Here is a 20,184-nt window from a genome sequence, read left to right as displayed (position 1 = left end):
GCGCCTCTAAGGGAAGACTGTAGGTAAAGAAGGGCGCCTCTAAGTGAAGACTGTAAACGGTTCCTTTATTGAAATATTTGGAAAGACACATTCAAAAAGTTGGACAGCAATTACATAATAAAAAAAAAACAGCCAACAGAATTCATAAACAGTGATGACAGCAATGACAGCATTGGTAAAACAAGACAGAACATAACTAGCACCTTCTCACGCCCCCAGGCCCAGAAGCACCAGCAGTAGAGGCGGGCGGGCAACCCCGATCAGCCCGAAGGGGCCAACCAGGGCTGCCACACCCGATCAAATTTCTTAGGGCAATTGCGCAGCATGTAAGTCATCTTATATAACGGCAAAACCTCATCAATAGTTCTCCCAGGAAACCACCGAGGGGGGGGGGGGGGGGAGGAGTAATCCATTTTATAACAATTTCCCGTTTGGCATAATACAGTAAATATGTGATCAATAGTTTAGTGGGTCTGGGTCTCTGATCATCATCCGTAATGCCCAGCAGGGACCTGGAGAGCCAAGCCCAGCCTGTGGTTGATGACATCGAAAACTTGTACCCAAAACATGGCCACCTTGGGGCATTCCCAGAACATATGCAGGAAAGTACCCACACTGGTAAGGCAACGCGGACAATGCGGAGACCACTGAGGGAAAATCCTATGCAGCTTCTGGGGGGTATAGTAGACTCTATGTAGAAATTTGGTTTGGATCAAACGGTCTCTGGCAGAAATCATAAACTTGGTGCCCGTCTCAAAACAATCCTCCCAATCGTCCCTCTCAAGACCAGGCAGGTCCTCCCTCCACATGTCCCACAACTTGTCCATTCTGGGAGAATGGGTGCACTGCAGAGTAGAATAAAGAGAGGAAAGCGGCTTGGCCAAGAGTTCATGGTCAAGCAGCTCCTCCACCGGGTCCATCCCCAGAGTAATGGCCACAGGGAATTGAGCTGGAAGTGCATGGCGCAGCTGGAGGTACCTGAAATACATCCATCTAGGTAGGCCCTTCGCCCTACGAAGGTCGGGAAAGGGGAGAACATATCCTCCGGGACAGACATCGCGGAGAGTCCGTACATCATACCGCGCCCACAGCTGAGGATCCAGCAAGGATACCAGATGCCCCAGATTAGGATTCCCCCATAAGGGGCACACCGGCGACCACTGGGTAGAAGACAAAAACCTGCGTCTCGCCGCCCCCCACACCCGCAGCGTCACTCTGGTGGACTGAAGGGCCGGAGGGCAAGCCCTAATTCCCCTATACACTAGATTACTAAGTCCCTGCAGGGAACCCACCAGAGCAGCCTCCAAACAGACCGCCGCGTTATCTCTCGACTGTGCGTACCACCAGCCAACAGTGACCAGCACCGCCGCCCAGTAGTAGGTCCGATAGTCAGGCATCGCAAGGCCACCGCAACTCGAAGGCAGGCACAGAGTAGATCTAGCTAAGCGGGGAGGCTTCCCCGCCCAGATAAAGGAACTCACACAGCCATCGATAATCTTGAAAAAGGAAACGGGTAGCCAGACAGGGCTGTTGCGAAAAAAATATAAAAACTTAGGCAAAAAAATCATCTTAAGCAAATTTATTCTACCCATAAGGTTTAGAGGCAAGGAGGCCCAGAGGGCACACCTATCTCGAAGGTGGGCCACAAGGGGGTCCAAGTTTAGAGATCTAAAGGAGGCCGGGTCCAGACGCACCTCGATACCCAGATAGCGAAAATGGTCCACCCAGCGCAGGGGGGGGGGGGGGGTCGGGGCCGCCGCCACCTCAGCCCCCGGGTCTAGAGGGAACAAAATCGATTTCGACCAATTGATACGCACCCCAGAAAAACGACCATACTCATCAAAAATCTCAAGGGCGGCCCGCAGGGAATTATTTGCATCGTGTAAGTACAGCAGCGCGTCATCCGCGTAAAAGGGAAATCTTTTCCTCTAGAGGACCCACCCGCAGACCCGCCACAGAGGGGGAACTCCGAATCAGGATCGCCAAAGGCTCCAGAGCCAGAGCGAACAAGGATGGCGAAAGAGGGCAGCCCTGTCGAGTACCCCTCTGCAGTGGGAAAGAATCCGAGACCCCACCCGAGGTACGAACCCGAGCAGTGGGCAGGCGATAAGGCATAGCCAGCCAAGTGAGAATTTTCGGGCCAAAGCCAAACCGCCTGAGAACTTACCATAAGAACCCCCACTCAACTGAGTCAAAAGCCTTCTCGGCATCGAGGGAGGCTATGACTCGCTGCCCAGGGTCAACATGGTCCGCCACTAAATTCAGGAACAGTCTCCGTAAGTTAATATCAGTTCCCTTGCCCGGCATGAACCCCATCTGATCCGCCTGTACCAGCACATCCAGTACCCCCGCCACCCTGCGGGCCAGCACCTTAGCCAGAATTTTGGCATCAACATTGATTAAGGAGATCGGCCTGTTCGAGGCACAGTCCTCCGGGTCCTTCCCAGGTTTGGGGACCAGTACGATCACCGCCTCCCGCATAGACTCCGGAAGAGAGCCCTGGGCAAAACTGTGCTCAAACAGGGAGACCAGACGGGGGGCTAGAATTTCTTGATATCCCACATAGACCTCCGTGGGGATGCCATCAGCTCCAGGGGTCTTACCAGCCTCCAAAGTAATATCGGCCTCCAAGGCGTTCCCGGCCTCAGCGTCTAGCACCGGAAAGTCTACACGATCCAGATAGGAACCCAGCTCGACAGCTGTGTAATCTACCCTGGAAGAGTATAGGGTTTCATAAAAGGACCGGAAGCGAGCAGTTATTTCACCCGGAGATCGGAGGAGACCCCCATGCAGCGCTCTAATCCCACTGATATGAACTGACGGGGTAAACCCCCTCGCCAGCCATGTCAGGAGTTTCCCGTTTTTATTACCATATTCATAGACCCGTTGGGCAGAGGATAACATTGATTTACGGGTCAATTCAACCCGCACCAGATGGACTTCTCGAAGGGCGCACTGCCAAAGACCGTAAGTGGTAGAAGAGGGGTCAGCCACGTAGGCCGCCTCCCGCACACGTACCTCCTCCTCTCTTTCCCCCAGAGACCTCTCAGAGTCCCTACGCACCTCAGCAGTGCGCAACCCATATTCCCCCCGAAGCCAGGCCTTGAAGGAGTCCCAAAGGATATGCGGGTCAGCCGTGTCCCCATTAGTTTGCCAAAATTGAGTAATCCCCTCCTGGACCCGCTCCTGCACCACCTCGTGCGTAGCCCAATACCGGGAGAGCCTCCACAGACCGCCGCCCGAGGGAACCCCCGCAGCACCACTCGCAGTGGAGCATGATCAGAGATCCCCCTGGCCAGGATAGATACCTCCGACACCCTGCGTAGGGCCGAGTGGGATGCAAACGCCAGGTCTATCCTGGACAGGGATCTATGAGATGCCGAGTGGCATGTGTATGCCCGGGTCGAGGGATGAAAGTGGCGCCAGACATCCGTCAGAGCAAAGGCTTCCGCCCATTGGGCCAATCGAGGGGACCCAGAGGCGGCGGCATGCAACCTATCCCATTCCGGGTGCATCACCAAATTAAAGTCACCCAACACGAGAATATCATCCACACCGTACCGAAGGGCCACCTCCATAATCTGGGTAAGGAGGGGGACCTCCGCAGGAGGAGGAAGATATAGCCCCACCACCACCAAAGGATTCCCAGCGACAAGAGCATGTATAATCACATAACGACCTAGCGGGTCAGTGCACAAGTCCACCAAGGTAAAAGGCAGGGACCTATGGACCAGGACACTGACCCCCCTGGCATAACTGGAGTACTCTGAGTGATAATGTGCACCAACCCAAGCCCTCCGCAGACCCAAAACCTTAGAGCCTAAAAGATGGGTCTCCTGTAGTATACATATGTGGGGGGAGGCTTTACGGAGAAAGTTGGAGACAAGGGAACGTTTCACAGCCGAGCCAAGGCCCCGCACATTCCAAGAGAGGACAGAAATATCAGACATTACAAGGGGAGGAAAGGAAAAGCAGGACGACAAACATGGACAGGGCAGAGGGGGAACAGAGACATATAATGCTGCATAGGTACACCACAAGAGAACCATCCATCCCGCCCCCAGGACCGGAAGAGCCCAGGGGAACCACCAACCAACATAAACGTGTCAAGTCTATGAGAAAAAGGAACCTGTAAAAGGAAAAAAACATTAGCAATAGCAACCCAAAAAACCAAACTGAAGTCCAACGGGACCTCTAATAGGCCAAAATAAGCCAAAAACCCCTTCCCCCCACCCCGCGGACCCCAGTGAACACAGGGCCGCCTGAAACCCAAACCAATAGCCCGAGGGCAAGTAAAACCAGTTAGGAGGCACATGGCTAACCGGACCGTCTCGAAGAATCCCGGAGCCCCAGATGGTATAGACGGCCCGGAGTATCTGAAGCAGTCTATCCCACAGGAGATGCCGACCGGCAACAGTCAACAGAGTTCAGTAGCAGTTCACCTGGGCAAGCCAGGGGCACACACTTAAGGTAGAGCAAAGTCCCACAAGGAAAAACAACCGAGGGAGAAGAAAAAATAAAAGGAGAAAAATTGCTAAAATCCAAAATCGACACATGAGAGGGTGTAGGTAATAGGGCAAGAACCAGATGTTTGTAATTGCAGGATCCGACCCCAGTCCCCAGTCTCTTAGGAGGGCAACTGCCCAGCCCCACACCAGGTGAGTATCCAACAGGGACCAAGGGTAACCAGGGGCAATCAGACCAAGAAATAAGCAACAGTTACCTGGTCAGTACCTCAAGGGAGTCCAAGGATCCAGAGATCACCCAGTCAATGAAAAGAAGAGGGAGATCCAAGGGCACAGCCAGTGAGCCAGGGGCATCCATCAGCCCCTGTCCTGAGGGGGGAGGGTATCCACCCAGGCCGCAGCATCTTTGGGGGAATGGAAGAACCTCACCGACTCGCCATCCACCACTCTCAGCTTAGCAGGAAAAAGTACACTATATTTAATTCCACAAGAGCGCAGAGAGGCCTTCACAGCGTCATAGGATTTGCGCATCTTCTGAGTTTCCACCGAGTAATCCGGGAACAGCATCAGACGATTGTTCTGGAACCGGAGCTCTCCCAGGGCCCTGGCCGCCCGGAGGATTTCATCCCTGTCGCGGAAGTTAAGCAGCCGCAGGATCAAGGTACGTGGGGGGGATCCGGGAGGGCCCGGCTTAGGCGGAACCCGGTGAGCACGTTCCACAGTGAAATGTTGGGACAGGTGGGCCTCGGGCAATAGACCCCGGAACAGACCTTCCACAAAGGCCGTTGCGTCTTTGCCCTCCGCCAGGCAGATGATTCGGATATTGTTACGCCGACAACGATTTTCGGCATCCTCGGCCCGGTATTCCAGAGTCTTTACCTTGGTCTGCAGGGTGCGGATGGCTGCAGAATGGTCCGCCACTGTGTCCCCCACCTGTCCCACACGATCCTCCACCTCCGCCACATGAGACCTGATTTTATCCATGTCTTGCCGGATTAAGCTAACATCCAGCTGCACCGCCTCCATTTTGTTGGTGAGAGCCGCCTGGCATGCCGATATAGCCGCCATCACCTCCGGGATGCCTGGGGGCTGAGCCGGCGGGGTCTCCTGCTCTTCCGTCCGAGACGCCATCTTGGCGCGCAGCGCCGGCCCGCCACCCCTCGAGACTGCCGCGGGAGAAAGGTCCAGGATTACCGGGGGAAATCGAAGCTTCTTCCCGCCCTTCGTCCACCCCGAGGTCCTGGACGGCATCCGCAGACAGAAAATGCACAGCGGGAGTGGATTAGCAGGATGAATACGGAGAAAAGAGCCGGATTTCAGCAGAGCTCCAGGGAAGACGTCTGCTCACGCCGCCATCTTAGCCACGCCAAAAACTGTAAACTTTAATACATAATGGAACAATAAGTAACTCACATGGAGTAAGTAAAGATGGGCGCCTCTAAGGGAAGACTGTAGGTAAAGAAGGGCGTCTCTAAGTGAAGAGTGTAAACTTTACTACATAGTAGAACAACTGGTCTGGTGAGTGTCCTTGCGACTGGTGAGTATCTTTGCGACTGGTGAGTATCTTTGCGACTGGTGAGTATCCTTGCGACTGGTGAGTATCCTTGCGACTGGTGAGTATCCCTGCGACTGGTGAGTACCTTGTGACGGGTGAGTATCCTTGCAACTGGTGAGTATCCTTGCAACTGGTGAATATCCTTGCAACTGGTGAATATCCTTGCGACTGGTGAAGTAACTTGCGACTGGTGAGTATCTTGCGACTGGTGAGTGTCCTTGCGACTGGTGAGTATCCTTGCGACTGGTGAGTATCCTTGCGACTGGTGAGTATCCTTGCGACTGGTGAGTATCTTTGCGACTGGTGAGTATCATTGCGACTGGTGAGTAGCTTTGCGACTGGAAGTATCTTTGCGACTGGTGAGTGTCCTTGCGACTGGTGAGTATCTTTGCGACTGGTGAGTATCTTTGCGACTGGTGAGTATCTTTGCGACTGGTGAGTATCTTTGCGACGGGTGAGTATCCTTGCGACTGGTGAGTATCTTGCGACGGGTGAGTATCCTTGCGACTGGTGAGTATCCTTGCGACGGGTGAGTATCCTTGCGACTGGTGAGTATCCTTGCGACTGGTGAGTATCCTTGCGACTGGTGAGTATCCTTGCGACTGGTGAAGTAGCTTGCGACTGGTGAGTATCTTTGCGACTGGTGAGTATCTTTGCGACTGGTGAGTATCTTTGCGACTGGTGAGTATCCTTGCGACTGGTGAGTATCCTTGCGACTGGTGAGTATCCTTGCGACTGGTGAGTATCTTGCGACTGGTGAGGATCCTTGCGACTGGTGAGTATCTAGTGACTGGTGAGGGTATTAGCGACTGGTGGGTACCCCAGGTTTTGTACCAGGGAAGTTAGAGGTAGGGTAGGTAAGGAAGAGCAGGTTGTTAATATTATCCCCATAGAGTAGAGGGTAATAATGTCCGACAGGATTGGGGATGCCACTCAGTGCACTTCTTGCGGCATGTATGCGTTCCTTGATGAAACAATCGAGGACGAATACTGCTGTGCAAGATGTGAGCGACTTGTTGCTCTGGAAGCCCACATCGTGGATCTAGAGAACACAGTGACAAGACTGCGTGGCATCTACAACCTGAAAAGGAGCTTGGACATTACCCAGCAGGCGCTGGCAGGGGTCAGCATAGAGGAGGGAGGAATAGAGGAGACGCAAGCAGCAGAGGTACGCAGCTGGGTGACTGTTAGGAATGTTAGGGGGAGGAGAGTCAGGGAGGCCAGTCCTGAGTTGGTAGACCCTAACATGTTTGCTGAGTTGCAGGTTGAGGGGGATATCAACTCAGGGGTGGCAGAGCTGGAGCATGCGCCCTCCCCCAGCTGCCAGGGGAGGGACGGCTCCAGGAAGAAGGGGGGCCGTAACGCAGGAAAGGTTAGACAGGTTGTGGTAGTTGGGGACTCAATTATCAAGAGGACAGAGAGGGAAATCTGTAAAAAAGATCTCGTGAACCGAACAGTTTGTTGTTTACCGGGCGCCCGAGTTCGGCACATCGCAGATCTGGCAGACAGATTGTTGGGCGGGGCTGGGGATGACCCAGCGGTCATGGTGCATGTGGGCACTAATGACAAAGTTAAAGGTAGGTGGAGGATCCTTAAGAACGATTTCAGGGACTTAGGTAATAGATTGAGGAAAAGGACCTCCAAGGTGGTTTTCTCTGAAATACTGCCTGTACCTCGAGCCACACAGGAGAGGCAGAAGGAGCTTAGGGAAGTTAACAAGTGGCTGAGGAATTGGTGTAGGAAGGAGGGGTTTGGGTTCCTGGAGAACTGGGCTGACTTCTCAGTCGGCTACCGGCTCTTTAGTAAGGATGGGCTGCACCTTAATGGGGACGGTACAGCTCTTTTGGGGAGAAAGATGGCCACCGAGTTGGAGGGGCTTTTAAACTAGGAGACGGGGGGGAGGGCTCAGAAGTAGAATCAGTCAGGAGGGAGCAGAGGACTGAAGGCAGTTGTAGGGTCAACAGCGACAGTAGGTCAACAACATCAATTGGCGGGTCTGTGCGGGAGAACAGCAGACCAAACAGAAATAAACAAAACCGCCAATCACGTTTAACTTCCGTAAAACTAAGAGGGGTATATGCTAATGCCAGGAGCCTAGCTAATAAGATGGATGAGTTGGAAATGTTAGTACATGAGGAAGACATAGACCTTGTGGGAATAGCGGAGACTTGGTTCGACCCCTCACATGACTGGCTGGCCAATATCCAAGGGTATTCGGTGTACCGGAAGGACAGGGTTGGTAAAAGAGGGGGAGGGGTATGTCTCTATGTCAAGAACAATATAAAGGTGCTAGAAAGGAGTGACATTACGGATGGGATGAGCATGGATTTAGAATCTGTGTGGGTTGAACTCGATAGGGAAGAAGATAAGGGAAAAGTAGTTGTGGGGGTTTGCTATAGGCCACCTAACCAAGGGGAGGAGGTAGAGCTGGAATTTTTAGCACTAATAGGTAAAGCGGCAAAACTAGGATCAGTCATCATATTGGGGGACTTCAATTATCCCGACATTGACTGGGAAGAGGGGACTGCACACTCGCATAAGGCCCGGCTATTCACGGAAACCTTACAGGATAACTACATGTCGCAGTTGGTGGATTCCCCTACTAGAGAGAATGCTATCCTGGATCTATTGATCACTAATGACCCAGACATAATCTCGGAGGTAGGAGTCCAGGACAACCTGGGCTCTAGCGATCACAGGATGATCACATTTAGTATAAATAACAATATAAAAAGGCAAGTGGGGAACATAAGAACCCTAAACTTCAGAAGGGCAGACTTTCCAAAATTGTACTCATTGATGGAAAGGGTAAACTGGGACCAAACCCTGGGATCACTGACCACAGAGGAAAAATGGGAATGCTTTAGAACAATATTAAGCAAAGGCATCTTGCAGTGCATTCCTATGGGGAATAAATTTAGAAGAGACAAAGCCAAACCTGGCTGGCTAAACTGTAGCGTTAAAAAACTTATTAGGGGAAAAAAATTGGCCTTCAAGAAATATAAATCAGAGGGCACAGTATCGGCCTTCCAGCAATACAAGGAGGAAAATAAGAAGTGTAAACACGAAATCAAGATGGCTAAAATCAACTTTGAGAGACAAATAGCGGAGGATAGTAAAAAAAACCCAAAGAAATTCTTTAAATATATCAACAGCAAAAAAACTAGGGCAGTGCATATTGCACACATAATTAACGATGATGGGAGGATGGTTACAGAGGACACTGAAAAAGCAACCGTGCTGAATTCTTTTTTCTCGTCAGTTTTTACGCAGGAAAAGGAAGGGTACACTGACCATGACTGTATGGTTAGTAGTAATACACAGGACTTGCCACTATGGCTAACAGAGGGGGAAATCAGGGAAAGACTGGATAAACTTAACACAAACAAATCACCAGGCCCGGATGGCGTACATCCGAGAGTGCTCAAGGAACTCAGTATGGTTATATCTAGACCACTGTTCCTGATCTTTGCTGACAGTATTAGGACAGGAGATGTACCAGGGGATTGGAGGAAGGCTAACGTGATTCCGATATTCAAAAAGGGCCAGAGACATATCCCGGGAAATTATAGGCCTGTCAGTCTGACATCAATAATATGTAAACTTTTGGAGGGGATGATAAGGGACTATATCGTAGAGTATGCTAAAGACAACAACATCATCAGTAGTAACCAGCACGGGTTTACAAATGGGCGTTCTTGTCAAACCAATCTCTTAGCATTCTACGAGGAAGTGAGCTGTGAGCTAGATAGGGGGAGACCAGTGGATGTGGTGTACTTGGATTTCGCTAAGGCGTTTGATACAGTTCCCCACAAGCGCTTAATTTATAAAATAAGGTCTGCAGGTATCGACAGCAGGGTTTGCTCTTGGATACGGAATTGGCTAAAAGGCCGTGTCCAAAGGGTAGTAATAAACAGCGCATACTCAGACTGGTCTGAGGTAGTAAGCGGGGTGCCCCAGGGCTCAGTCCTGGGACCAACCTTGTTCAATTTATTCATAAACAGCATTGAGGAAGGGATCAGTAGTTCGTTATCAGTTTTTGCAGATGACACAAAATTGGCCAGGGCGATAACTGCACAGCATGAAGCAGATATCCTACAGAATGACCTGGACAAAATTACGGAGTGGGCAACGACATGGCAAATGAGGTTTAATGTGGAGAAGTGTAAGGTTTTGCACTTGGGGACCAAAAACATAAAAGCACAATACACGTTAGGAGGGGAACCCTTGGGGGAATCAAAAATGGAGAAAGATTTGGGAGTCTTAGTTGATGATAGATTAGGCAACAGCATGCAATGCCAAGCGGCAGCTTCCAAAGCCAACAGAATATTAGCATGCATAAAGAAAGGGATGTATTCCAGAGATAAGACTATAATCCTTCCACTTTATAAAACTCTGGTCCGACCGCATCTGGAGTATTCTGTCCAGTTCTGGTCGCCAGTCCTCAGGAGGGATGTGTTGGAGCTGGAGAAAGTCCAGAGAAGGGCAACTAAACTGATTAGGGGGTTGGAGGACCTTACCTATGAAGAGCGGCTGCAATCGCTCGATTTATTTTCCCTGGAGAAAAGACGTCTGAGAGGGGACATGATAGCAATTTATAAATATCTTAATGGGGATCTCAGCTTAGAAGAAAAGCTGTTCATTCGAAGGAATTGCATGAGGACTCGAGGACATACAATGCGATTAGAGGAGAAGCGTTTTAACCTCAGGCAACGTGGGGGGTTCTTTACTGTTAGGGCTACAAGATTGTGGAATTCTCTACCACAAGAGGTGGTTTCTGCGGGTAGTATGGTGACTTTCAAAAGACTCTTAGACTTACATCTCAAGGATCAGGAGATTGAGGGCTATGTTAGATGATTACAGTCACACACACCTACACAGGTTGAACTGGATGGACTATTGTCTTTATTCAACCTCGCCTACTATGTAACTATGTAACTATGTAACAATAAGTAACTCACATGGACTAAGTAAAGATGGGCGTCTCTAAGTGAAGAGTGTAAACTTTACTACATAGTAGAACAATAAGTAACTCACATGGCGTAAGTAAAGATGGGTGCCTCTAAGGGAAGACTGTAAATTTTGATACATAATGGAACAATAGTTAACTCACATGGCGTCACATGGAGAATCAGTAAGATAGATCATCCGGTTAATGTGTAGTCATTTTTCACAGCAGCGCCATGCAAACTGCTCCCCGCTGGTCACCGTGGGGCCGGCAGTATGGTGGATGGATTTCCAAAACAAGGCTTGGACAGCAGAGGTCTGGCGGCGTGGCTAGATGTCGTCACCGGCGTGCGTCGCGTTTCCGAGCGTGCGTGCTGCAGGTGGTATGGCAGCCATGCTCCTCTAGGAAGCAGCGCGGCTGCCACACCACCCGCCCCACTGACACCAATGATGGGACACTATTCCTCCCACTGACACCAATGATGGGACACTATTCCTCCCACTGACACCAATGATGGGACACTATTCCTCCCACTGACACCAATGATGGGGCACTATTCCTCCCACTGACACCAATGATGGGACACTATTCCTCCCACTGACACCAATGATGGGACACTATTCCTCCCACTGATACCAATGATGGGACACTATTCCTCCCACTGACACCAATGATGGGACACTATTCCTCCCACTGATACCAATGATGGGACACTATTCCTCCCACTGACACCAATGATGGGACACTATTCCTCCCACTGACACCAATGATGGGACACTATTCCTACCACTGATACCCAGGGCCGGCGTTAGGGGGGGGCAAACTGGGCAACTGCCCAGGGCCCCGGATGTCCAGGGGCCCCGGGCCCCGTGCAGGGCCGGACTTGCCAATCGGCAAGGTGTCCGCACACGGACACTGGTGTCCGTGAGCGGTCCTTGCAGTGTCCGCCGCGCCGCAAGTGTCACTCTGCCGGGTCTGCCCATCTGCCGAGAGGAATCTGTTCAATCCCCGATGCGATGCGAACGCTCGGGGGCGGAGCCTCAGGCCTCCCTCGGATTGTCCGCTCCGGCTTGGCTCTACCTCTTGGCACCGCCCACAAAGTCGAGTGGTGAGGGAGACTGGAGAGAGACCTGCGTGCGCGGCTGCGCAGTGATCTCTCTCTCTCTGTGACTGACTCTGGGCTGGCTCGGCTAGGGGAGGGACTGTCTGACTGACCAGGAGAACTTCTGACCTGGAGAAGAAAAGCAGCATGGATGGTAACGGTAGGTTGTGTGGACTCACTGAACTGGAGGTCTGGGAAGGGAACCCTGCTTGGCCTGCTCTAAGGGGGATCTATGGGGGACCTGGGATGGCTGACCTGCCTGCTCTAAAGGTGGATTTATAAATATGGGGGACCCTCACCCTGGCCTAGGCCTGCTCTAAGGGGGATCTATGGTGGACCTGGGATGGCTGACCTGCCTGCCCTTGCCTGCTCTAAAGAGGGATTTATAAATATGGGGGACCCTCACCCTGGCCTAGGCCTGCTCTAAAGGGGGATCTAGGGGGTCCTCCTAGATCCCCCTTTAGAGCAGGGTGAGGGTCCCCCATATTTATAAATCCCCCTTTAGAGCAGGCAGGTCAGGCATCCCAGGCCCCCCCCCCTAGATCCCCCTTTAGAGCAGGCCTAGGCCTGGGTGAGGGTCCCCCATATTTATAAATCCACCTTTAGAGCAGGCAGGTCAGCCATCCCAGGTCCCCCACAGATCCCCCTTTAGAGCAGGCCAGGGGGAGGGTCCCCCATATTTATACATCCCCCTTAAGAGCAGGCAAGGGAGTCCCTTGCCTGCTCTAAAGGGGGGATGTATAAATATGGGAGACCCTCACCCTGGCCTATGCCTGCTCTAAAGGGGGATTTATGGGGGACCTGCCTGCACTAAAGGGGGAACTATGAGGGATGGTGGACCTGCCTGCCCTTGTCTTCTCTAAAAGGGGATCTATGGGGGGGCCTGCCTGCCCTTGTCTTCTCTAAAAGGGGATCTATGGGGGGGCCTGCCTGCCCTTGCCTGCTCTAAAGGGGGATGTATAATTATGGGGCACCCTCACTCTGGCCTGCTCTAAAGGGGATCTATGGGGGGACCTGCCTCCCTTACCTGCTCTAAAGAGGGATGTATAAATATGGGGGACCCTCACCCTGGTAAGGCCTGCTCTAAAGGGGGATCTGTGGGGGACCGGCCTGTATGGTGCACGCTGTGGTCACTCTGCATTGAAAGGGGGCACGCTGTGGTCAGTCTGCATTGAAAGGGGGCACGCTGTGGTCAGTCTGCATTGAAAGGGGGCACGCTGTGGTCAGTCTGCATTGAAAGGGGGCACGCTGTGGTCTCTCTGCATTGAAAGGGGGCACGCTGCGGTCTCTCTGCATTGAAAGGGGGCACGCTGCGGTCTCTCTGCATTGAAAGGGGGCACGCTGTGGTCTCTCTGCATTGAAAGGGGGCACGCTGTGGTCAGTCTGCATTGAAAGGGGGCACGCTGTGGTCAGTCTGCATTGAAAGGGGGCACGCTGTGGTCAGTCTGCATTGAAAGGGGGCACGCTGTGGTCAGTCTGCATTGAAAGGGGGCACGCTGTGGTCAGTCTGCATTGAAAGGGGGCACGCTGTGGTCAGTCTGCATTGAAAGGGGGCACGCTGTGGTCAGTCTGCATTGAAAGGGGGCACGCTGTGGTCAGTCTGCATTGAAAGGGGGCACGCTGTGGTCTCTCTGCATTGAAAGGGGGCACGCTGTGGTCAGTCTGCATTGAAAGGGGGCACGCTGTGGTCAGTCTGCATTGAAAGGGGGCACGCTGTGGTCAGTCTGCATTGAAAGGGGGCACGCTGTGGTCAGTCTGCATTGAAAGGGGGCACGCTGTGGTCTCTCTGCATTAAAAGGGGGCACGCTGTGGTCTCTCTGCATTGAAAGGGGGCACGCTGTGGTCAGTCTGCATTGAAAGGGGGCACGCTGTGGTCAGTCTGCATTGAAAGGGGGCACGCTGTGGTCAGTCTGCATTGAAAGGGGGCACGCTGTGGTCAGTCTGCATTGAAAGGGGGCACGCTGTGGTCTCTCTGCATTGAAAGGGGGCACGCTGTGGTCAGTCTGCATTGAAAGGGGGCACGCTGTGGTCAGTCTGCATTGAAAGGGGGCACGATGTGGTCTCTCTGCATTGAAAGGGGGCACGCTGTGGTCTCTCTGCATTGAAAGGGGCACGCTGTGGTCTCTCTGCATTGAAAGGGGGCACGCTGTGGTCAGTCTGCATTGAAAGGGGGCACGCTGTGGTCTCTCTGCATTGAAAGGGGGCACGCTGTGGTCAGTCTGCATTGAAAGGGGGCACGCTGTGGTCAGTCTGCATTGAAAGGGGGCACGCTGTGGTCAGTCTGCATTGAAAGGGGGCACGCTGTGGTCTCTCTGCATTGAAAGGGGGCACGCTGTGGTCAGTCTGCATTGAAAGGGGGCACGCTGTGGTCTCTCTTCATTGAAAGGGGGCACGCTGTGGTCAGTCTGCATTGAAAGGGGGCATGCTGTGGTCAGTCTGCATTGAAAGGGGGCACGCTGTGGTCTCTCTGCATTGAAAGGGGGCACGCTGTGGTCTCTCTGCATTGAAAGGGGGCACGCTGTGGTCTCTCTGCATTGAAAGGGGGCACGCTGTGGTCAGTCTGCATTGAAAGGGGGCACGCTGTGGTCAGTCTGCATTGAAAGGGGGCACGCTGTGGTCAGTCTGCATTGAAAGGGGGCACGCTGTGGTCTCTCTGCATTGAAAGGGGGCACGCTGTGGTCTCTCTGCATTGAAAGGGGGCACGCTGTGGTCAGTCTGCATTGAAAGGGGGCACGCTGTGGTCAGTCTGCATTGAAAGGGGGCACGCTGTGGTCAGTCTGCATTGAAAGGGGGCACGCTGTGGTCAGTCTGCATTGAAAGGGGGCACGCTGTGGTCTCTCTGCATTAAAAGGGGGCACGCTGTGGTCTCTCTGCATTGAAAGGGGGCACGCTGTGGTCAGTCTGCATTGAAAGGGGGCACGCTGTGGTCAGTCTGCATTGAAAGGGGGCACGCTGTGGTCAGTCTGCATTGAAAGGGGGCACGCTGTGGTCAGTCTGCATTGAAAGGGGGCACGCTGTGGTCTCTCTGCATTGAAAGGGGGCACGCTGTGGTCAGTCTGCATTGAAAGGGGGCACGCTGTGGTCAGTCTGCATTGAAAGGGGGCACGATGTGGTCTCTCTGCATTGAAAGGGGGCACGCTGTGGTCTCTCTGCATTGAAAGGGGCACGCTGTGGTCTCTCTGCATTGAAAGGGGGCACGCTGTGGTCAGTCTGCATTGAAAGGGGGCACGCTGTGGTCTCTCTGCATTGAAAGGGGGCACGCTGTGGTCAGTCTGCATTGAAAGGGGGCACGCTGTGGTCAGTCTGCATTGAAAGGGGGCACGCTGTGGTCAGTCTGCATTGAAAGGGGGCACGCTGTGGTCTCTCTGCATTGAAAGGGGGCACGCTGTGGTCAGTCTGCATTGAAAGGGGGCACGCTGTGGTCTCTCTTCATTGAAAGGGGGCACGCTGTGGTCAGTCTGCATTGAAAGGGGGCATGCTGTGGTCAGTCTGCATTGAAAGGGGGCACGCTGTGGTCTCTCTGCATTGAAAGGGGGCACGCTGTGGTCTCTCTGCATTGAAAGGGGGCACGCTGTGGTCTCTCTGCATTGAAAGGGGGCACGCTGTGGTCAGTCTGCATTGAAAGGGGGCACGCTGTGGTCTCTCTGCATTGAAAGGGGGCACGCTGTGGTCAGTCTGCATTGAAAGGGGGCACGCTGTGGTCAGTCTGCATTGAAAGGGGGCACGCTGTGGTCAGTCTGCATTGAAAGGGGGCACGCTGTGGTCTCTCTGCATTGAAAGGGGGCACGCTGTGGTCAGTCTGCATTGAAAGGGGGCACGCTGTGGTCAGTCTGCATTGAAAGGGGGCACGATGTGGTCTCTCTGCATTGAAAGGGGCACGCTGTGGTCTCTCTGCATTGAAAGGGGGCACGCTGTGGTCAGTCTGCATTGAAAGGGGGCACGCTGTGGTCTCTCTGCATTGAAAGGGGGCACGCTGTGGTCTCTCTGCATTGAAAGGGGGCACGCTGTGGTCAGTCTGCATTGAAAGGGGGCACGCTGTGGTCAGTCTGCATTGAAAGGGGGCACGCTGTGGTCAGTCTGCATTGAAAGGGGGCACGCTGTGGTCTCTCTGCATTGAAAGGGGGCACGCTGTGGTCAGTCTGCATTGAAAGGGGGCACGCTGTGGTCTCTCTTCATTGAAAGGGGGCACGCTGTGGTCAGTCTGCATTGAAAGGGGGCATGCTGTGGTCAGTCTGCATTGAAAGGGGGCACGCTGTGGTCTCTCTGCATTGAAAGGGGGCACGCTGTGGTCTCTCTGCATTGAAAGGGGGCACGCTGTGGTCTCTCTGCATTGAAAGGGGGCACGCTGTGGTCAGTCTGCATTGAAAGGGGGCACGCTGTGGTCTCTCTGCATTGAAAGGGGGCACGCTGTGGTCAGTCTGCATTGAAAGGGGGCACGCTGTGGTCAGTCTGCATTGAAAGGGGGCACGCTGTGGTCAGTCTGCATTGAAAGGGGGCACGCTGTGGTCTCTCTGCATTGAAAGGGGGCACGCTGTGGTCAGTCTGCATTGAAAGGGGGCACGCTGTGGTCAGTCTGCATTGAAAGGGGGCACGATGTGGTCTCTCTGCATTGAAAGGGGCACGCTGTGGTCTCTCTGCATTGAAAGGGGGCACGCTGTGGTCAGTCTGCATTGAAAGGGGGCACGCTGTGGTCTCTCTGCATTGAAAGGGGGCACGCTGTGGTCTCTCTGCATTGAAAGGGGGCACGCTGTGGTCAGTCTGCATTGAAAGGGGGCACGCTGTGGTCAGTCTGCATTGAAAGGGGGCACGCTGTGGTCAGTCTGCATTGAAAGGGGGCACGCTGTGGTCTCTCTGCATTGAAAGGGGGCACGCTGTGGTCTCTCTGCATTGAAAGGGGGCACGCTGTGGTCTCTCTGCATTGAAAGGGGGCACGCTGTGGTCTCTCTGCATTGAAAGGGGGCACGCTGTGGTCTCTCTGCATTGAAAGGGGGCACGCTGTGGTCTCTCTGCATTGAAAGGGGGCACGCTGTGGTCAGTCTGCATTGAAAGGGGGCACGCTGTGGTCAGTCTGCATTGAAAGGGGGCACGCTGTGGTCAGTCTGCATTGAAAGGGGGCACGCTGTGGTCAGTCTGCATTGAAAGGGGGCACGCTGTGGTCTCTCTGCATTGAAAGGGGGCACGCTGTGGTCAGTCTGCATTGAAAGGGGGCACGCTGTGGTCAGTCTGCATTGAAAGGGGGCACGCTGTGGTCTCTCTGCATTAAAAGGGGGCACGCTGTGGTCTCTCTGCATTGAAAGGGGGCACGCTGTGGTCTCTCTGCATTGAAAGGGGGCACGCTGTGGTCTCTCTGCATTGAAAGGGGGCACGCTGTGGTCTCTCTGCATTGAAAGGGGGCACGCTGTGGTCAGTCTGCATTGAAAGGGGGCACGCTGTGGTCAGTCTGCATTGAAAGGGGGCACGCTGTGGTCAGTCTGCATTGAAAGGGGGCACGCTGTGGTCAGTCTGCATTGAAAGGGGGCACGCTGTGGTCTCTCTGCATTGAAAGGGGGCACGCTGTGGTCAGTCTGCATTGAAAGGGGGCACGCTGTGGTCAGTCTGCATTGAAAGGGGGCACGATGTGGTCTCTCTGCATTGAAAGGGGGCACGCTGTGGTCTCTCTGCATTGAAAGGGGCACGCTGTGGTCTCTCTGCATTGAAAGGGGGCACGCTGTGGTCAGTCTGCATTGAAAGGGGGCACGCTGTGGTCTCTCTGCATTGAAAGGGGGCACGCTGTGGTCAGTCTGCATTGAAAGGGGGCACGCTGTGGTCAGTCTGCATTGAAAGGGGGCACGCTGTGGTCTCTCTGCATTGAAAGGGGGCACGCTGTGGTCAGTCTGCATTGAAAGGGGGCACGCTGTGGTCAGTCTGCATTGAAAGGGGGCACGCTGTGGTCTCTCTGCATTGAAAGGGGGCACGCTGTGGTCTCTCTGCATTGAAAGGGGGCACGCTGTGGTCTCTCTGCATTGAAAGGGGGCACGCTGTGGTCTCTCTGCATTGAAAGGGGGCACGCTGTGGTCAGTCTGCATTGCAAGGGGGCACGCTGTGGTCAGTCTGCATTGAAAGGGGGCACGCTGTGGTCAGTCTGCATTGAAAGGGGGCACGCTGTGGTCAGTCTGCATTGAAAGGGGGCACGCTGTGGTCAGTGTGCATTGACGGGGCACGCACTGCATGATTTTACCTTTTATGAACAAGAAATCAACGTTGTGCTGGTATGACGACGCAATGCTATGGGGCTGGTATGTAATTTTTTCCAGGGCTGGTTTTCATACCCAGTCTGGCCCTGGCCCCGTGTCACTGTCAGCAGCGGGCTCCATTTTACAAAGGGGCCCGTCACTGTCAGGAGTCGGCTTCATCTTCCAAAGGGCCCCCAGCCGCCCCCTGTCAGTGTCACGCTGAGCCGGCGGGTGGATACAATGCACTGCGCAGCGCTGTGCTACCTGTGGCCTTAAAGCCTTGTCTACACTGGATTTTTTCTCGATGAAAAATTCATAGTTGCATTGATTTTGTTATATTTTATTTATTCTATTTAATGTTATTTAATGAAAGCATATTTTCATGTAGTTGTATGTTTTATTTGGCTAAATTGATTAAATGCGCCTATATTTTTGGTAGAATATAAAAAAATTCGGGGCCCCACTTTTAGGTTTGCCCAGGGCCACACTTTGTCTAAAACCGGCCCTGCTGATACCAATGATGGGGCACTATTCCTACCACTGATACCAATGATGGGACACTATTCCTACCACTGACACCAATGATGGGACACTATTCCTCCCACTGATACTAATGATGGGACACTATTCCTCCCACTGATACCAATGATGGGACACTATTCCTACCACTGACACCAATGATGGGACACTATTCCTCCCACTGATACTAATGATGGGACACTATTCCTCCCACTGATACCAATGATGGGGCACTATTCCTTCCACTGACACCAATGATGGGCACTATTCCTCCCACTGATACCAATGATGGGGCACTATTCCTTCCACTGATACCAATGATGGGACACTATTCCTCCCACTGATACCAATGATGGGACACTATTCCTCCCACTGATACCAATGATGGGGCGCTATTCCTCCCACTGATACCAATGATGGGACACTATTCCTCCCACTGATACCAATGATGGGGCACTATTCCTTCCACTGATACCAATGATGGGACACTATTCCTCCCACTGATACCAATGATGGGGCACTATTCCTTCCACTGATACCAATGATGGGACACTATTCCTCCCACTGATACCAATGATGGGGCGCTATTCCTCCCACTGATACCAATGATGGGACACTATTCCTCCCACTGATACCAATGATGGGGCACTATTCCTTCCACTGATACCAATGATGGGACACTATTCCTCCCACTGACACCAATGATGGATCATGCTTTACTCCCACTAACCACAGTCCTGATGGACAGTAGATTCGCTCTTTGTTTAGAAAGTTTGGAGACTACTGGCCAAGGGTAGCAAAGATAGTTGGAGTTGGCGTTGTGTCCTATTGTGGAGGAACATCACTTACTTGGAGAAGTTCTGATATTTAGGTTTTTGTTATAGTCTTCTTTCAGGTTGTCAAGAGCGGTTTTCATTTCCTGCTCCACACTTTTCAGATCGATAATGTCTTCAACTAAAGCCGCGTTGATGTTTAATCTTGCTGGAGCGTGTTTTTGGCTTTTGCCTAAACGCAAAAAAAACAGGCTTTGTTACACCGGGGGCTTCATATCATCTTCCTGGCAAAGTGACAACCATATAAACCCCTTCAATACACAAAGCTTTCACCCCCTTCCTGTCCAGGGCAATTTCCAGCTTCCAGCGCTGTCGCAGTTTGAATGACAATTGCGCTGTCATGCAACACTGTACCCATATGAAAGTTTTATCATTTTCTGAGACACAAGAGGTTTCTTTCGGTGGTATTTAATCACCGCTGGTTTTTTTTTATTTTTTGATAAACAAATGGAAAAATACAGAAAATTTTGAAAATCAAAACAACCTTTTTCTTTGTTTTTTTTTTTATAAAATTTTGCAAATAAGTAATTTTTCTTCTTCACTGATGTG

General features: G+C 52.6%; 1 protein-coding gene across 1 annotated transcript in view; it reads right to left on the bottom strand.

Annotated features, from left to right (window-relative positions):
* The window catches only part of MRRF (mitochondrial ribosome recycling factor), a 33,399-nt gene that overhangs the window by 9,193 nt on the left and 4,022 nt on the right, over positions 1 to 20,184 (bottom strand). The window contains exon 3 of the mRNA XM_082264714.1: positions 19,652 to 19,807. Coding sequence (XP_082120840.1) covers positions 19,652 to 19,807 — 156 coding nt within the window. The remainder of the gene's footprint in view (positions 1 to 19,651; positions 19,808 to 20,184) is intronic.

The sequence above is a fragment of the Pelophylax lessonae genome (genome assembly GCF_965119305.1).
Source record: "Pelophylax lessonae genome assembly, chromosome: 7".
Lineage (NCBI taxonomy): Eukaryota > Metazoa > Chordata > Amphibia > Anura > Ranidae > Pelophylax > Pelophylax lessonae.
Note: the sequence above shows the minus strand (reverse complement) of the source record. Positions and strands in the feature narration are given on the sequence as shown.